This window comes from Bidens hawaiensis, unplaced genomic scaffold (genome assembly GCF_021521415.1).
Source record: "Bidens hawaiensis isolate Kalapana, Puna unplaced genomic scaffold, B.hawaiensis_p1.1 tig00013121_1, whole genome shotgun sequence".
Taxonomy (NCBI): domain Eukaryota; kingdom Viridiplantae; phylum Streptophyta; class Magnoliopsida; order Asterales; family Asteraceae; genus Bidens; species Bidens hawaiensis.
The window spans coordinates 426,701-442,488 of record NW_027492109.1 but is presented as its reverse complement, the minus strand read 5'-3'; the positions used below and the strand labels follow the sequence as shown (position 1 = coordinate 442,488).

Here is a 15,788-nt window from a genome sequence, read left to right as displayed (position 1 = left end):
AATTATTTATTAAATTCAAAATTACATACTAGTACACAAGTTCAAAGCAAATTACAATTTAATCCCAAATCAACACAAGTAGTCTTGTTTTTATTTTATCTTAAGGCATCTCTAAATGTTTTTTCACATAAGCTTCAAACCAAAGTATAACCTGAAATATGCGTAAACATAGATATATTTTTTCAACAATATGTTGAGTGAGAAAATCACCAGTTTTCGACATCAAAAAAATATAAGACAAAAACTACAAACCAATATTGTGAGTATCAACAATTCAATGAAAGCAAGTAATGGTGTCGTATGGCCATTGCCTGGCGAATCAAGAATTGGCTACTAAGACGACATGCTAGAATCAATGATGAACCTCTCCGAATGCTAGAATTAAACAGATAAGCAAGTAAGCAATTAACAAATAACCATTTAATTGATCAACAAAACAATAATCATGATTTGCTAGTATGGATAATATGTAGTATGAAAACCAAAAATAGATGGGCATATAGTCCCCAAAAGTATTTAAAAACAGTAAATAGCAGAGTGATCACTCACCTTGATGATTAAGCGAGTAAGCTGAGGGATACAATAAACTAGTGAAACTAGCGTGCCAAGAGATCTAACCCAAACAGACCGGAGACTTATAAAAATGAAAATAGAGTCAAAACCGAGAACATAGCCGCTGGAATCAATCCAAACGGATGTATAAAACTCCGGTTATGATATTTTTAATAAATAAGCGAGTTAGTACTGACCAGAATCCGAACAGTGAGTCAGGAGTCTGGTTTTAGTCAGTAAACTCAAAATCTAAAAATAACATAAAAGTCTTCTGGCCCGAAAGCTAATTCCGACCATAAGGGATAGAAATCGGTTAGTCAAATTTCTTGACTAATTTTCCCTTGAACGGGTCGGAGTCCAATTGACCCGATAAATCCCATCAATCTCAGAAATTGATTAAGGGTTATTGATTATTGAATAAAAGTGAACAAAATTGCAGAAGATAACTTACCCAAACACGGATTAGAACTAAGAGAAATGTGTGGTCAAAGATATCTTGAACTTGAAAGTCAACTTAGTAAATATGGACTTGAACAATTCTTGAAGAAGATGATGAAAATAGGGGGGGGGGGATTTTGTCGGTTTTGCTTTAGATGGTTGAGATAAAATGTTTTAGGGTTTATGATTGTATCTTGGTTAAGATTGAAAAGATTATAACTAATTGTTTTAGAAATTACTCGATTAAGGTAACCAAATAATGTAATTGAGACAAAATCGATTCACAAAACAGAGAGATTGATTCTTGTAGAAGGGGAAAGAGAATGTGGACATATACCATGACTAAAGGGGTTTTCTGGGAGCTTAAAACAAGAGATTTTGGTAAAAAATAAGCGATTTTGCATTAAAACCCGTAATTACCATAAATCTTAACTGCAGCACCCTGGCTGCACTACTATAACAAACCATAAAATAAAAATAAAGGAATAAAAGAAGGAAAATTCCATCCCACATTGGTGGAGGAAAGAAAAGGAGAGGATTCCACCATGGTATTAATAGGATTGTAAGTCCTTGTCCCACATCGCTAAATTACAAAACTATTGAGCTCTTTATAAGAAAGGAAATTCATATGTTAATGTTCTTATAAGACATATCACACCCAGCGGTCCTAGCGGAGGGTGCCAAACACCCGCACGCGCACGGGCACGGGCGAAATGCGATGGACGCAATGTGGCGCTTTGATGACGCACTTTGCACTTCTATCGCGATACACGACGAGTTTAGATTAGCCTCATCGCGTAGCGCGACGACGTGTAACATTATCCAGAAATATTGCGACGTAGCGATACGCGATGAGCTGATATAGCCACCCATCACGTATCGCGACGTGGAGGTTACACAGACGGGACACGTGGCGTGCCACGTAGCAGGTCTAGGGCTGATTAGCAAAGCTATGAGATTATTCGCAATACGCGACGCCATTTGCCTATGGCCATCGCGTATCGCGACGGGCTCCAGAAATTGCTATTAATAGGTTGGCAACGGGAATTTCACTTCTTGTCCCAAAAATTATGAATATTTCTCTCTGAATTCTCACACATATATAAATATAAATTAAGAGTATAGTATAATACCCGAGTGTCGTAGCGATATCCTATCCGATCGAAAGAAACTAATATACACGAATCCAAAAGCTCTGCCTATTAAGGTAAGACATTGTGCCATCGTGTAAAGTTTCTACTCTCGTGATTATCGTTATGATGATTGGTTTTATACTAATCTAGATGTACTACATTGTGTTTATCCTATGTGCTTAATACTAAGAGACGTTTTCTTTAATTGTAAACTTGCATGGTGAGACATTCGAGTTTTGTACAACTCACATTTGCGTGAGACAACTAATTTTCTGACACTGTCATGGTGATTTCAAAACCTATAAAACCCATGATAGATATTCTAAATATTTTCAAATGTATTTATAAAGTATTTAAAATACATTACAGTGATTAAGTCTCTGTAGACTTACGGGATGGTTACTACTACTATTGTGGGGTTTTGTATACAAGGCTTGCCTACTGGGCTATTACACGTTACTTATTGGACAAGTGTTAGCCAATAAGTAATATGACCACAATCATAGATACGGTCGAGTGACAAGTATCTTTCGGTAATTTGTAAGCAGACAGATGTAAAAACATCTTAATGCTGTAACTGTAAAATGTGTCATTTGTAAATGAATGTACTCACCAGTATTTCTTGTTGATCAAATATTTTAAACATGCTTCAGGTGACTTGTTAGAGGCAAAGGAATGATGCATGCGGGCTTCCAACTTAAATAAGTGGCTTGTCACCAGAATAAAGAAACGTGTTTTGTAAATTAGGGTTTATCCCTACAAAAATTATGTTTGTATCAAAGGGGATTAAATTCCCGGTTTATTATGATAATAATCATGGTGTTTTTATAACTCTGATCATTTTTTCTAACTACGGTTCTGATGAAATAATCCGCTACAAAATAATTTAATAAACACCGATACCACCAATCAATGTTCACGGCTCCCCTTCCAAAGTATAGGGGTCGGGGGGTGTGACAACTACGAAATCAGGTAAGACCTTACTCCCCCCCCCCCCCCCGCACGTGGCGTGGGGAGTGGTCTGCACTTTCTGTTTTGGTCAATTTTGGTCCCTGATGTTCCAAAAGTGAATTTTAAGCCATTTTAAGTGATTTTAAGCGTTTTAAGGGTTGTTTTACTAGTTTGAAAGTTATGAAAATATATACCAAGTTAAACAAGTTAAATACCAATACTACAAGTTTTTATTAATTTGAAATACCCGAATTACGTTCCCGAATCGGGTAAACAAATACGAACATAAATACGAAAGATCCGAAATGTTACATGTATCACACGAAAATGATAAAAATGTATATATGAATATATGTGTATATTGATTTTATAATATTGTAAACTTTTAAAAGTTTTTATAATATTAAATTAAGAAAATAAGAAAATCATCTAACAATAAATAGTTTTGAAGTTGGCAAAATATATATCGTTAATTATGATTAATACGTATTGGTTAGTAAGAAAATAAAGCTATTAAATATCATTAATTATGATTAATATGTTTTAGAATTTTGAACTTAATTAATTATTAATTAGGTGGATATATGATAGAAAATGTAAAAGTATATGTGGCATCCTATGTGAACATGATAGAATAATATCACGTGTTTACATACATCATGCTAAAAATGGGCTACGGTCACGTGAAAAAGCCGTGGCCGTAGGCTTTTGGTCACGAATGTATTTTCCAGCTCAAGTGTGACCAAAGGTCGTGTCACCGTAAGTATCATACTGTGACACTCGCATTTTAGTGCTTGTAGCAACTTAAAAATGTGGCTAAAAGGGTGTCAATATTTGTTGCTGGAACTATTCATTTTGTTCCAATAAGTGTGGCTAAAGGGGGGCTAAAGGTCAGATCTATACATTTTAAGTGTGCCCGTTTATGTTACGTGGTCACAAAAAAGTATGTCTGCGTCACATTCATTCAAAAAAACCATGACTAAAGGATTGTTGGAATCAAACATAATAAATGTGGCTAATGGGTAGCAACCGCCACATGAATGTATTGAAGTTGTGGTCGTTTGTGAAATATGGTCACAAAAAACTATTCTTTGGCCACACCCATTTCAAAAAAATAATGGCTAAAGTGTTGTTAGAATCAAGCATAACATAGGTAACTAAATGGTAGCAACGGCCACAACAATGTATTCTAAGAGTTGTCGTTTCTATTATATAGTCACAATAAAGTATTTTTTAACCACATTAAAAAATAGCATGGCTAAAGACTTCTTGTAATGTATTATTTTGTCCAAATAAGGGTGGATAAAGGCTAGCAACGGTCACATGTTGGTTAGTGTGGCCATTTGTATTATATAGCCACAAAGGTTTGTTTTAGCCACATCCATTTCAAAAACCCTTGGTGAAAGTGTTGTTGTAATCAGGCATTTTGTCTCATTAGGTGTGGCTAAAGGGTAGAAACAGCCACATAAATTCATTCAGTGTGGTCGTTTGTATTATATAATCACATAAAGTTTGTTTTAGCCACATCCATTTCAAAAAAATTGTAGCTAAAGGGTTGCAGGAGCCATATGAATTTTATTGTGGTTTGATGTGGCCATTTTCTTGTAATTGTCCATTTAACTTCAAATTTAACTTGGGAAATAAAACTGCATTAAAAATGAGAAAACTAAAATTAGTTAATCAATGATATACTGACAATATAAGCCAAAATATATCCATATTTATAATCATGTGTTCAACTTAAACAGTAAAGACTTTAAACTTCTAAATCAACGTCATTTGTTTAATTTGTTGATCTTATTGATTCTTGTATTATTTTTTATGTCTTCTTACTAATTTTGTACCTAAAGCAACAAAATACGGAAACAAATTATATGACTACCCAAATAAAAACAAATACGCATGAATCCTGTTGGAAAACTCTATACATACCTCTTGGATGTTTGTTTTTTCTTGTTTTAAATGAGATCAACTCTATGGCATAGCTTGACTGTCGTTTCTTTTCTATTTTCCATGTTTTTCTAAAAAACATTCACTTGATTAGGTTATGAATAATCATCAATTGTAAAATGAAAGAAGTTGTGAAATACTTACCAATTCTTTGAACAAAGTGTGAGATACGTTAGCATTAGTAGCCTCAGCATAATTGACGTACAATTCAATTAATTAGGATATAAAAAATTACGATCAACAATCACAACAAAAAAAGTCGAGGGTTTATTAATCACTTAATCATGTCAATATGTAGTTTAGTAGGTTAGTTAATATGGTCAATTTGATATACCCTTGGGTCAAAGTTCAACGCCAATTTCAAAACAAGTCAAACCGAGTTCAATGTGGTCGTATGTTAGTTGATCAGTTGTATGTTAGTTGGATTAATCAAATGCTTTTGGTCAATCAATGTTAGTTAATCAGTTACAAAGTCAACATTAGGATTGGTTAGTTAGTCGGTTAGAAAGTCAACATCAGGTTTGGTTAGTTAATCATGTTAATATGCAGTTTAGTAGGATACTTAACATGCTCAAGTGAAGTAAAATGAATCTTAGATTGGAAAAAGTCAATAGGGTCAAACAAAGTCAAACAGAAAGTCAAAAATAGTTGATTTTAATTTTGGATGAAAACGGAAAAACACCACGAGGGTTCAATTTTTTATATATTACACAACCAGGGGTATAAGGTTCTCTTTATAGGTTTTTTAACGTTGGGTTCATAGCAGGGTTCCGATTACAAAAAAAGGATACTTAACATGCTCAAGTGAAGTAAAATGAATCTTAGATTGGAAAAAGTCAATAGGGTCAAAGGACAAAACTTAGCAGGCATTCTCCCACCTGAATTCACTAATCTTCCCAACCTCCTAAATATGTGCACTCCTAAAACTGATTTTCATTATTAATATTATTATTATAACTTCCAATATTTATATATATGTAACAGTTGATATCATGTGTAATTCATTTTCACAGAGACTTAACTCGCAACTATCTTAGCGGTACCATCCCTCCAGCATGGGGATCCATGCCCAAAATACTAAACATGTACTTTTTATGCTATGCATAATCTTTAAATCTATAATCACCGTGTTCGGTATCAATAAGATTGTAATATAGCTTATATAATATTATTTGCAGTTCCTTGATCGGGAATCGTTTAACTGGATCAATCCCAAAAGAGCTCGGGAACTTAAGCACATTGACAACTTTGTAAGTTTCTCTTTTATGTAACTTATTTAGTTCTTTTTGCTGATTATGGTGTTAATAAGTTAACTCTAATGTTAATTAGATCTGTAGAGGACAATATGATGTCTGGATTGATTCCTGAAGAGCTCGGGAATATTGCAAGCATGGAGAGATTGTAAGTCTTCTTGTATTTTAGTAGTATATTGTTGTTTGATGCTCTTGGTATCCCGTTATCCAGTCAATTTTATATACGTACGTTTAATTTTTATACGCAGATTTTTTAATGCCAACTTTTTCACTGGGAAGTTGCCCGCGTCGTTTGCAAAGTTGACCAACATCAAGGAATTGTGAGTTATACTATCTCATTGGATTTCAATGTATTGTCTTACATAAGAGACTGTTAGCGGTAGTGTACAACCCTCATTAGGCCTATAAAGTGTAAATGAACCATCGTGTTCGTTTGTTTAACGTTATTTGAACAAACGATCGAACATGAACTATTAAACGAACGAGGTTCTCTTGTTCATTTTCATTCTTTAAGAAAATGAACGTGTCTGTGTTTGTTTTTGTTTTTGTTAATAAACAAACAAGAATGTAATTGAAGCACATTGACTGAACATAGATGAACGAATATAAACATATATAATTGAGCAAAAACGAATTAAAATAAACTTAAACATTGACTTGTTGAGCCTAAAAAATAATAAAATGATATTAATTATAGTGGGCCTAAAAGTTTAAATGAATATATAAACAAACAAAGATAAACATATGTAAGTAAATGAATGTTTGCCCATCACACCTTCCCCAGACCCTATCAGTAGCTAGTGGAACTTTACTGGATACGTTTTTTTGTTAGTTAGTTTCTTATAACAAAGTTCTTTATTTTATTATTATGTTTTTTCTTGCAGTCGGATTGGCAGTAATAATTTCTCTGGGACGATCCCTAACTACATAGGGCGATGGCAAAGTCTCAAGAGCTTGTGAGACATTTTCTTACCGTTACATTTTCCATTTATAATATGTAAAGATTAGATTTAATTAAAGTTTTCGAATTACAGAAGGATTCAAGGCAGTGGACTCGACGGGCCAATACCTTCTAGCATCACTCTCTTGACAAACTTGACAGACTTGTTAGTAATTTCTCAAATATCATATTATTTAGTTTTCTTGAAACTGTGATTATATGTGTTAACCGAGTCAGGCGATGCAGGAGAATTAGTGACTTGGGAGGACCCGACGCGCTTTGTCCATCTTTCGGCAATGCGACATCTTTCAAGACGTTGTGAGTACTTGAATTTCTCATATTAATTATTACCATTTTATTCTTTAAATTTAATATTGTTAGGATCTTGAGGAATTGCAATTTATTTGGAAAGTTACCGGATTCTCTTCCTTCAAGCGGTTTGAAAGTCTTGTTAGTAATACTAACCTTGCCCGCAAATTATTCATGTTATAAAGAAATTTAGTAATATTTATTATAGTAATATTAACCTTACAGAGACTTTAGCTTTAACAAGATTAACGGTACCATTCCTGACGAGTTCAATGATCTAAAGAAAACCGACTACATGTAAGCATATATTTGTATAGTTTCAAGTCCTTGTTATTAAAAATCTTAATATAACTGCAATCAGTTTTAACTTATTGTTTTGAACTTTTAGATATCTTACTGGAAACTCGTTATCTGGAAATGTACCCGATTGGATGCTCACTTCAGGAGAAACTATGTAAGTTGATCTATACTGTTAAAACTTGTAAATATTATTGCCATTGGATTTTTATAATTTATTTACGTATTATTTTTTTTGTGCAGTGATCTGTCATACAACAAGTTCGCATCTCAAAACTCGAGTGACTTGAGGTGTCAAATTCGGGAAACGTAAGATTAAACTTAAATAATCATGTTATAACTCAACTACTAATTATTATGCTTCATGCTAAATCTTGTGTTTTTTTTTCTTTATCGTAGAAACTTGTTTTCTTCCTTTTCGACTGATAACACGTCGTAAGTTCTCTAAAATGATTTTTTTTGTTTCTAATAAAGATATGTCAAGTTTCATATTTTTATGTGACATGATTTTTATTGTATTACTTTAACAGTACAGAGGTCTCATGCTTGGGGAACAATGTTTGCGGTACACGTAAGTTAAAATAACACATTAGTTCTCTTATTTTGATGAAATTTGGTGACATGTTTATTGTGATTCGGTTTATACTTGATCCTAGGCGTATTTTGGTTTGGGTTTGGTTTGGTGTCGACTTTCTCGGGTTTACTATTTGGAAATGAAATTTTTGGGCCTGAAAAAATTGGCCAAATATAATAAATTTGGGCCTAAATGTTTATGTTGGCCCAATATGCATTTGGGTTACAATATTTATTAAATTTTTATAAATTACCTAACATTCAAAATAAAAAACTAAATCCATAAATTCGGTTCATTTCGTTTTAAATTACACCAAAAACCGAAACTCAACCAAAAAAAATAAAACTAAATCGTCTGTTTTTGTTTGGGTTCGGTTAGTTCAGTTACATATCGTCTTTTTCATTTGTTTCAGCTTCATCCTCCTTGTATATTAACTGTGGTGGATCGGGAGTATCAAACGGGAACAAGCAATACGAACCCGATTTGGAGCCAGGTAGTCCTTCACGTTTCTCATCAACCGCTAACCGATGGGGATTTAGCAACACGGGTCACTTCTTGGATGACGACCGCCCCGACAGTTACATTTTAACAACTAATTCCACTGTCCCAGAAAACACCTCTGAACTATACACAACTGCACGAACCTCGGCCATATCTTTAACGTATTACAGTTTCTGCATGCGTAGCGGAAGCTACAATGTTAGCCTTCACTTTGCTGAGATTGTTTTTACTAACGATACAACGTTTAGCAGCCTTGGCAGACGCATATTTGATATCTACATTCAGGTGAGTTATTGTATATGCTGTTTTATACTTATATTATTGTACAACTACAAACCACAAGGATCGGTTTTGCCATTCAAAAGGGAGTGGCGGTGCAGCTTGTTGCCCGCTTACCTGCCTCTTTATTGTAATTGGATCCTTTTATTTGAAATGAAATTATTGATAATGATAGGTTATTTAAAAAAATACATGTATAAAACATCATACTTATGTTATGATGTTTTATACGTGTATTAGGAGTATTATACAAATAACAAATGAATATATAAGTATAAAACATCATACTTATATTATGATGTTTTATGCTTATATTATTGTACAAACAACAAACAAAAATATAAGTATAAAACATCATACTTAAATTGTAATGTTTTATACTTGTATTATTGTATAAAGGTTAAATGTTTTGTGAACCAACCAAGATGTTGTGATATTAGGGTGTGTTGGTGGAGAAGGATTTTGATATTAGTGAAAGAGCGGGTGGGGTCGGGAAAGCGATTGTGATGACTTACACGGTTAATGTTACGAATGGATTGGAAGTCCGACTTTACTGGGCTGGAAAAGGAACGATAAGTGTCCCGACCCGAGGAACGTATGGGCCTCTTATTTCAGCCATTTCTGTGGATCCAAGTAAGCTATTATCTAGTACAAGGTGTTTTGTGATTTGATATGGTGTAACAGGGCTGCCAAACAAGCCGAGTTGACTAGGCTCGAGCCGGGCTGGTTTAACTTACTAAAGCTCGAGCTAGGCTTGGGCTTGGGGTAGGCTCAATTAGAATTTATCAATTGATGTATATACATCTAATTATTTTTTTCTAAAAATTTAATATAATAAATAAATAGGCTCGTTTAAGCTTGCAAGCCAGTTTAGCTCGAAAAGCAAAGCTCAAGCTCAGGCTCGAGCCCATTAATTAACTACGCTTAAGCTGAAGTTCGGCTCATTTCAAGCTCTATTTCTAAGGCTCAAGCTAAGCTTATGCTTTATATATTAATTGATGTCTATACATCTATAGTTATTTTTCGTACAAATTAAATATATTAGATAACGATTATATAAATAGTAGGCCCGTGATCCAGCTTGAACTCGATAAGTGAAGCTTAGGTTTAGGCCCATTTATTAAACAAACTTATTTTTAGGATCGAGCTTGTTGAAGCTCGATTCGAGCTTTTATCAAGCATTTATCAGCTCATTTACACTCATAATGGTGTTCATGATTTGGAGGTGACTCGACTATCGTTTAGAAAACAAAATAACATTATTTAAAATGTTTTAAGATCTTGTTAAAATAAGTTCAAGTCAGTTTATAATGAGCAAAATAACAATTGCACAACTGCAAGCTTTCAATCTTTATTGTTTGATTGTCGCTCTAAAGTATAGTTTTCTCTTCTTTTTTTTTCTTTTAATTGTTCAGATTATTCTGTTCCACGCGAGCAACAAGAAAAAGGAAACGGTGTGTCTGGAGGCGTTGTGGCGGGAATTGTGGTTGGAGCCGTTTTTGTTATTGTCATAATTCTTGGAGCCTTATGGTGGTTAGGTTATTTACGACGCAAAGATACTAATGACCTAGGTATTAAGTTCTTACATATTCAATGTATTAATGATAATTTGGAAAACAAAACATTATTTAAATATATGAGTAAATTCAGATTTAAGCGGGCTAGAGCTTAACACGGGTCAGTTTACGTTGAGGCAAATCAAAACCGCAACAAACAATTTTGATGCTGCTAATAAGATCGGAGAAGGTGGTTTTGGCCCTGTTTACAAGGTAATAATATGTTGCTCTTAAACATGTTTTGTACTATGTTGGAAACTAAATGTTGTGTTTTAATGTAGGGAGTGTTGTCGGACGGAACATTAATCGCTGTGAAACAGCTTTCTGCCAAATCAAGGCAAGGAAATAGGGAGTTTTTGAATGAGTTGGGCATGATTTCGGCCTTGCAACACAAGCATCTTGTGAAACTGCATGGATGTTGTATTGAAGGAAACCAGTTGTTGCTTGCGTATGAATACATGGAAAATAACAGTCTTGCACGTGCTCTATTTGGTAAATAAGTTGTTCGGTATTCATATAAGGTTGCTAAACGGGTCATGTTTGCGGGTTGGAGGGTTTAACTCGAAAGGAACTCTTAAATTTGACACATATGCGAACATGACACGAACCAGAAAATCATGTCAGACATATGAACCTCAACACAGCACGCATATTAATACTTTAAATTTACATTCTTATAGCAAAATTACAAATGTATAATATATATATATATATATGTGTATATTAAAGGTATGTTTTAAAGTTTTGAATTTCTTTTTTAGGTTTTAACTTTTGTCATAAAATACCGACCAATTGTATTTATGGCATAGAACACATTTTAAAAACCAAAAATAAAAATGGGATAAACGAGTCAATCCTTAAACTTGCCAGGTTGATATGAACCCAACCCATTAGCTGAACCCAACCCATCAGCTAAACAAGTTCGCGGGTTTGAGTGTTTGACCAGACTGACCCGAACCCGTTTCTACTAAACCCAAAACTACAAATATCATGTTAGGTCTATGTCTTGTTAGATATGCACAACCCTAGTCCTAACATGTTGTTTTTAGCACTCGGATATTTGTTTGTAATTATTTTTTTTTAACTTTTTTTATCTTGTTTATTGAAGGGCCCGAAGAATGGCAGTTGAAACTTGATTGGCCAACAAGATATAAAATTTGCATCGGTATAGCACGCGGTTTGGCTTTTCTACACGAAGAATCAAGATTAAAGATTGTGCACAGAGACATCAAAGCAACTAATGTGTTGCTTGATAAGAATTTAGATGCCAAAATTTCAGATTTTGGTTTGGCTAAGCTTGATGAAGAGGATAACACCCATATAAGCACTCGTGTTGCTGGAACTTAGTGAGTCCTTAATTATTTACAAAATAATATTATATCTAATACATTATTTATCCAAGATTTTGGTTTTGTTACAAATTTCAGTGGATATATGGCTCCTGAATATGCACTGCGTGGTTACCTCACGGATAAGGCAGATGTTTATAGCTTTGGAATTGTTCTGTTAGAGATTGTAAGCGGGACCGCTAACACTGTTGACAGATTAAAGGAGAATCATTTTGTTCTTCTTGATCGGGTAACAAACGTGAACCTTTTTCAACTTATAAGTTTGCTTAGGGGTATAAGTTTGCTTAGGGGTGTTAAACGGTCATGTTTGCGGATAAAGGGTATGTAAAGGGTATGTATGATGCTTTGTCTCTTCCTATTCAGTATTCGTTTTGTCTCTTCCTTTCAGGCCGCTGCTTTAAAAACCACGGGTAATTTGTTGGAGCTAGCTGACCCGAAACTGGATTCCAAATACGACGTCCAGGAGATGATGGTGGTTATAAATCTAGCTCTAGCATGCACTGCAACCTCTCCAGCCAACCGGCCCGCAATGTCATCAGTGGTTAGCATGCTCGAAGGAAGAAGCGTTCCTCAAGAATTTGTCGTTGAACAAAATGTCTCAGTGTCCGAAATGTATCCCAAGAAAACATTGAAGAAAGATGGAAACACAAGTGAGACTCAAACCGAAGAAATGTCATTCGTGTACACTGATTCATCTGTATCTGCTATTGATCTGTACCCGGCTGATCGGTTCAGTGAGTATTTGCAAAAAAGAGACAGTGATGAGGAGAAGTGATTGTTTGTATGTTTTTTTATAACTGAATATTACGTGTGTGTTTTTTGTTTCTTATTGTTGGGATCAATGATACAGTTATGGAAAATATTAAGCAAGTACATAATGGCGGAATAAACCAAATACATGCCATATGTAATTCAGTAATTGTGTATATGAATTGTATTATTACTTACAATATACATGTATATGACTCAAAATGGATGGATGGTGTGTTTTAGGGTGTAACTGAGTCAAGCTATTCGTGAGATACTTGAGATTGTGATGCAGCGTACAAATAGTTAACGAAGGCGAATCACGTTAATTCTACGAATACCCGTGAATCCGTGATGATCCTTCCCCAAACCCTCAAATTCGACCCAAAAGTCAAAAATTTGTAAAGCCAAATTATTTTTATTCAATTATGATCAATGATAAGTCACAAGACATTCATCACATATTAATAGAACATTCAAAATGGGTTTGGGCCAACACAAATAACTAAAGGCCCAATAACAGCCCAAAAGAAAACCCAAAAACTAGACGAAAAACATAAAAGTGGCCCAAAAGTGTATTTAGAAGGCTTATTTCGGAATAATAAACGGGATAACCCACCTATGACGGTTACCACATGGTGGCCCACGTTCCAACGGTCGTTTTGATTGGTAGCACGATTGAAACGGAGGCCCGTAACCCAAGTTATGCCCATTTTCTTACAGCTCCTCTGGAAGCGATCTTGGGCCTCTAGAAACACCATGACCCGATCTTCTACACTTAGGCCTACGTCAGATTGGCTTGCTAAAACTATCATTACTTGTATAATTTTCTTTGGTCTCGTTTTCGGTCTCTTTCATGATAATGTTTATCGGTGGTGATAGTACTTGTTGATATTACATATGAGCCTGGATTAATCCACGTCAGCTTTAGTGGTAATGCGGAATTAATGTTGCACACGGTTGTCATGTATTATTCGAAAGTATTAAGTGTCCCAAAATGGTTTCTATTTGCTTAACAAAAAATATATGCGGACATGTGGTAGTGGTAATGGATGGTAGTGTTCGGGTTAACCCATTAATTAAATGAGTCACGTTCAGATAGACATTATTATTATCCTATAAAATACTTTATTTATTTATTTTTTGTTCGGATGGTGTCCCCTATCACTTAGTTGGCAAAGGAAGAAAAAACCAACTTGGGTCTTAAATGGGCAAAATGTCGTTTTCTATAATTATTGTCAGTACGATTTTCTTGAGACATATTTTGACAGCTTCATGCATAATCGGTTTTTAGGTCTTGGATAGGATTAAATGATGTGATAACATCTATGCAATATTAATTTCTTTTGCTTTAATTTCTTATAATGTAAAATAAACTCTCATCTAGTAAGAAACTAGAGGCCAATTGACCGATATTAGATTTGATTCTCAAGAGGTAATGTGTCTCCCTTGTAATTTAGAGGTCGAAGGTTCAAATTCCGTAACAAGAATGTATAGATGGTTTTGATTATAGGAGTAAATTAAGAGCCGTTCAAAATAAAAATTGGTATTAATATTATAATGTACATTAATTAGTCCAATGAAAACAGGTTTCTTTTGGATCGATATTTCATCCATATATAGCTAAGTAACTTTGTTATATGTTTGTTTGAAGCTTGAAATTGTTTCTTGTTTCTTACTGTGAGAGCAGAGATGATATGTCTTAGGAAATATATAAAAATACATCAATTAGTCTAATAAAATTGTTTCTTGTTCCTTATAGCAATTCGAATGCTATATGATTCTATTTTGCTGTATGATTGACTGAGATCAATAGGGAATATTTTAGGAAATAAGTGTTCTCTCAATGCTGAAATTTGAGGTCTCGGAATTAAATTATTTCAACCTAGTTAGTAAATTTGGTCATATTTGGTTGTAACGTCAAAAGTAGAGGTGCACAAACTGGTTTAAAACTCAAAACCGGTTTGGGTTAAAACCGGTCCGGTTTGGTCAATAAAAGTCAAAACCAGTTTATGATTGGTTTTGGTTCGGGTTGAAACCGGTTTCTTACCATGTTACGATCGGTTTTAGTTCGGGTTTTGCCCGGTATCGGTTCGGGTTTTTACCGGTTTTTGCCCGGTTTCGGTTCGGTTAACCGGTTTGAACCCGGTTTTGGTGGAGAAAACTACAAACCGGTTCCGAACCTGCAGTTTCAATCGGTTCCAAACTGGTTTCTACATAATCGGTTTCAAACCGGTTCGGTTTCGGTTTAATTTTCGGGTCGGTTCGGTTAACCAGTTTGTTTGCGCACCTCTAGTCAAAAGGTTGTGTGTTTGTATATTATGATTTGTATTTTGTTTGTAATGTTTGTACCGTAAATTGATTAATTTGTATTTTGTAAACGGTAAATTAGTTAATGTAGCACATAATACAACTCACTAAGGGCCACCAATCTCATTAACCGAACACATCTATCATTATTTTTTTATTAGTTTTGTTCGTCCATAAATCTAAAAAATAGGCCAGTCACTTAAGTTATATATGCATCATTCAAAATCAACTTATCTCAAAAGTGATTTAAGTATTTCAAGACATTGCTTAAAACTTGTGTATAAAAAGTTATTGATTGTCAAGAACGCATTAAACTTTCAAAGTTTGACGCATGTTTATATAACGTAATCTTTAAAACTAATTACATCAATGCACTAAACTTGAACATTTTGAGACCATGGTGCATAGAATCATATTATATACATAGATAAATAGTGAACAAAGCCTTTATTGGGCCATCTAACGGTGACAGCACGTGCCACATCATACGATTTTTTTTCTGGTTTAAATATGTTCTCTCTTTGTATTATAAGTTACACGAGTATTCTAAGTGTTCACCAATTTAACTTTGGATTTAGTGTCGATAGCGTAACGAAGCTAACCGATACCAGCCGACTTCGTGTGTCTTTGACTTGAAGCTGTAATCTTT

General features: G+C 34.3%; 1 protein-coding gene across 1 annotated transcript; it reads left to right on the top strand.

The window, feature by feature from the left end:
* The first annotated feature begins 5,838 nt into the window (after window positions 1-5,838).
* LOC143543459 (putative leucine-rich repeat receptor-like serine/threonine-protein kinase At3g14840) lies at window positions 5,839-13,110 on the top strand. The gene is made up of 22 exons (XM_077035775.1): window positions 5,839-5,936; window positions 6,038-6,109; window positions 6,203-6,274; window positions 6,354-6,425; window positions 6,526-6,597; window positions 7,162-7,233; window positions 7,312-7,383; window positions 7,464-7,535; window positions 7,599-7,667; window positions 7,752-7,823; window positions 7,915-7,980; window positions 8,067-8,132; window positions 8,223-8,258; window positions 8,354-8,394; window positions 8,810-9,183; window positions 9,618-9,810; window positions 10,593-10,748; window positions 10,828-10,946; window positions 11,015-11,225; window positions 11,842-12,079; window positions 12,161-12,311; window positions 12,471-13,110. Exons 1-22 carry the CDS (start codon window positions 5,839-5,841, stop codon window positions 12,855-12,857), a joined length of 2,781 nt encoding a protein of 926 aa, XP_076891890.1. The 3' UTR covers window positions 12,858-13,110.
* Window positions 13,111-15,788: the final 2,678 nt, after the last annotated feature.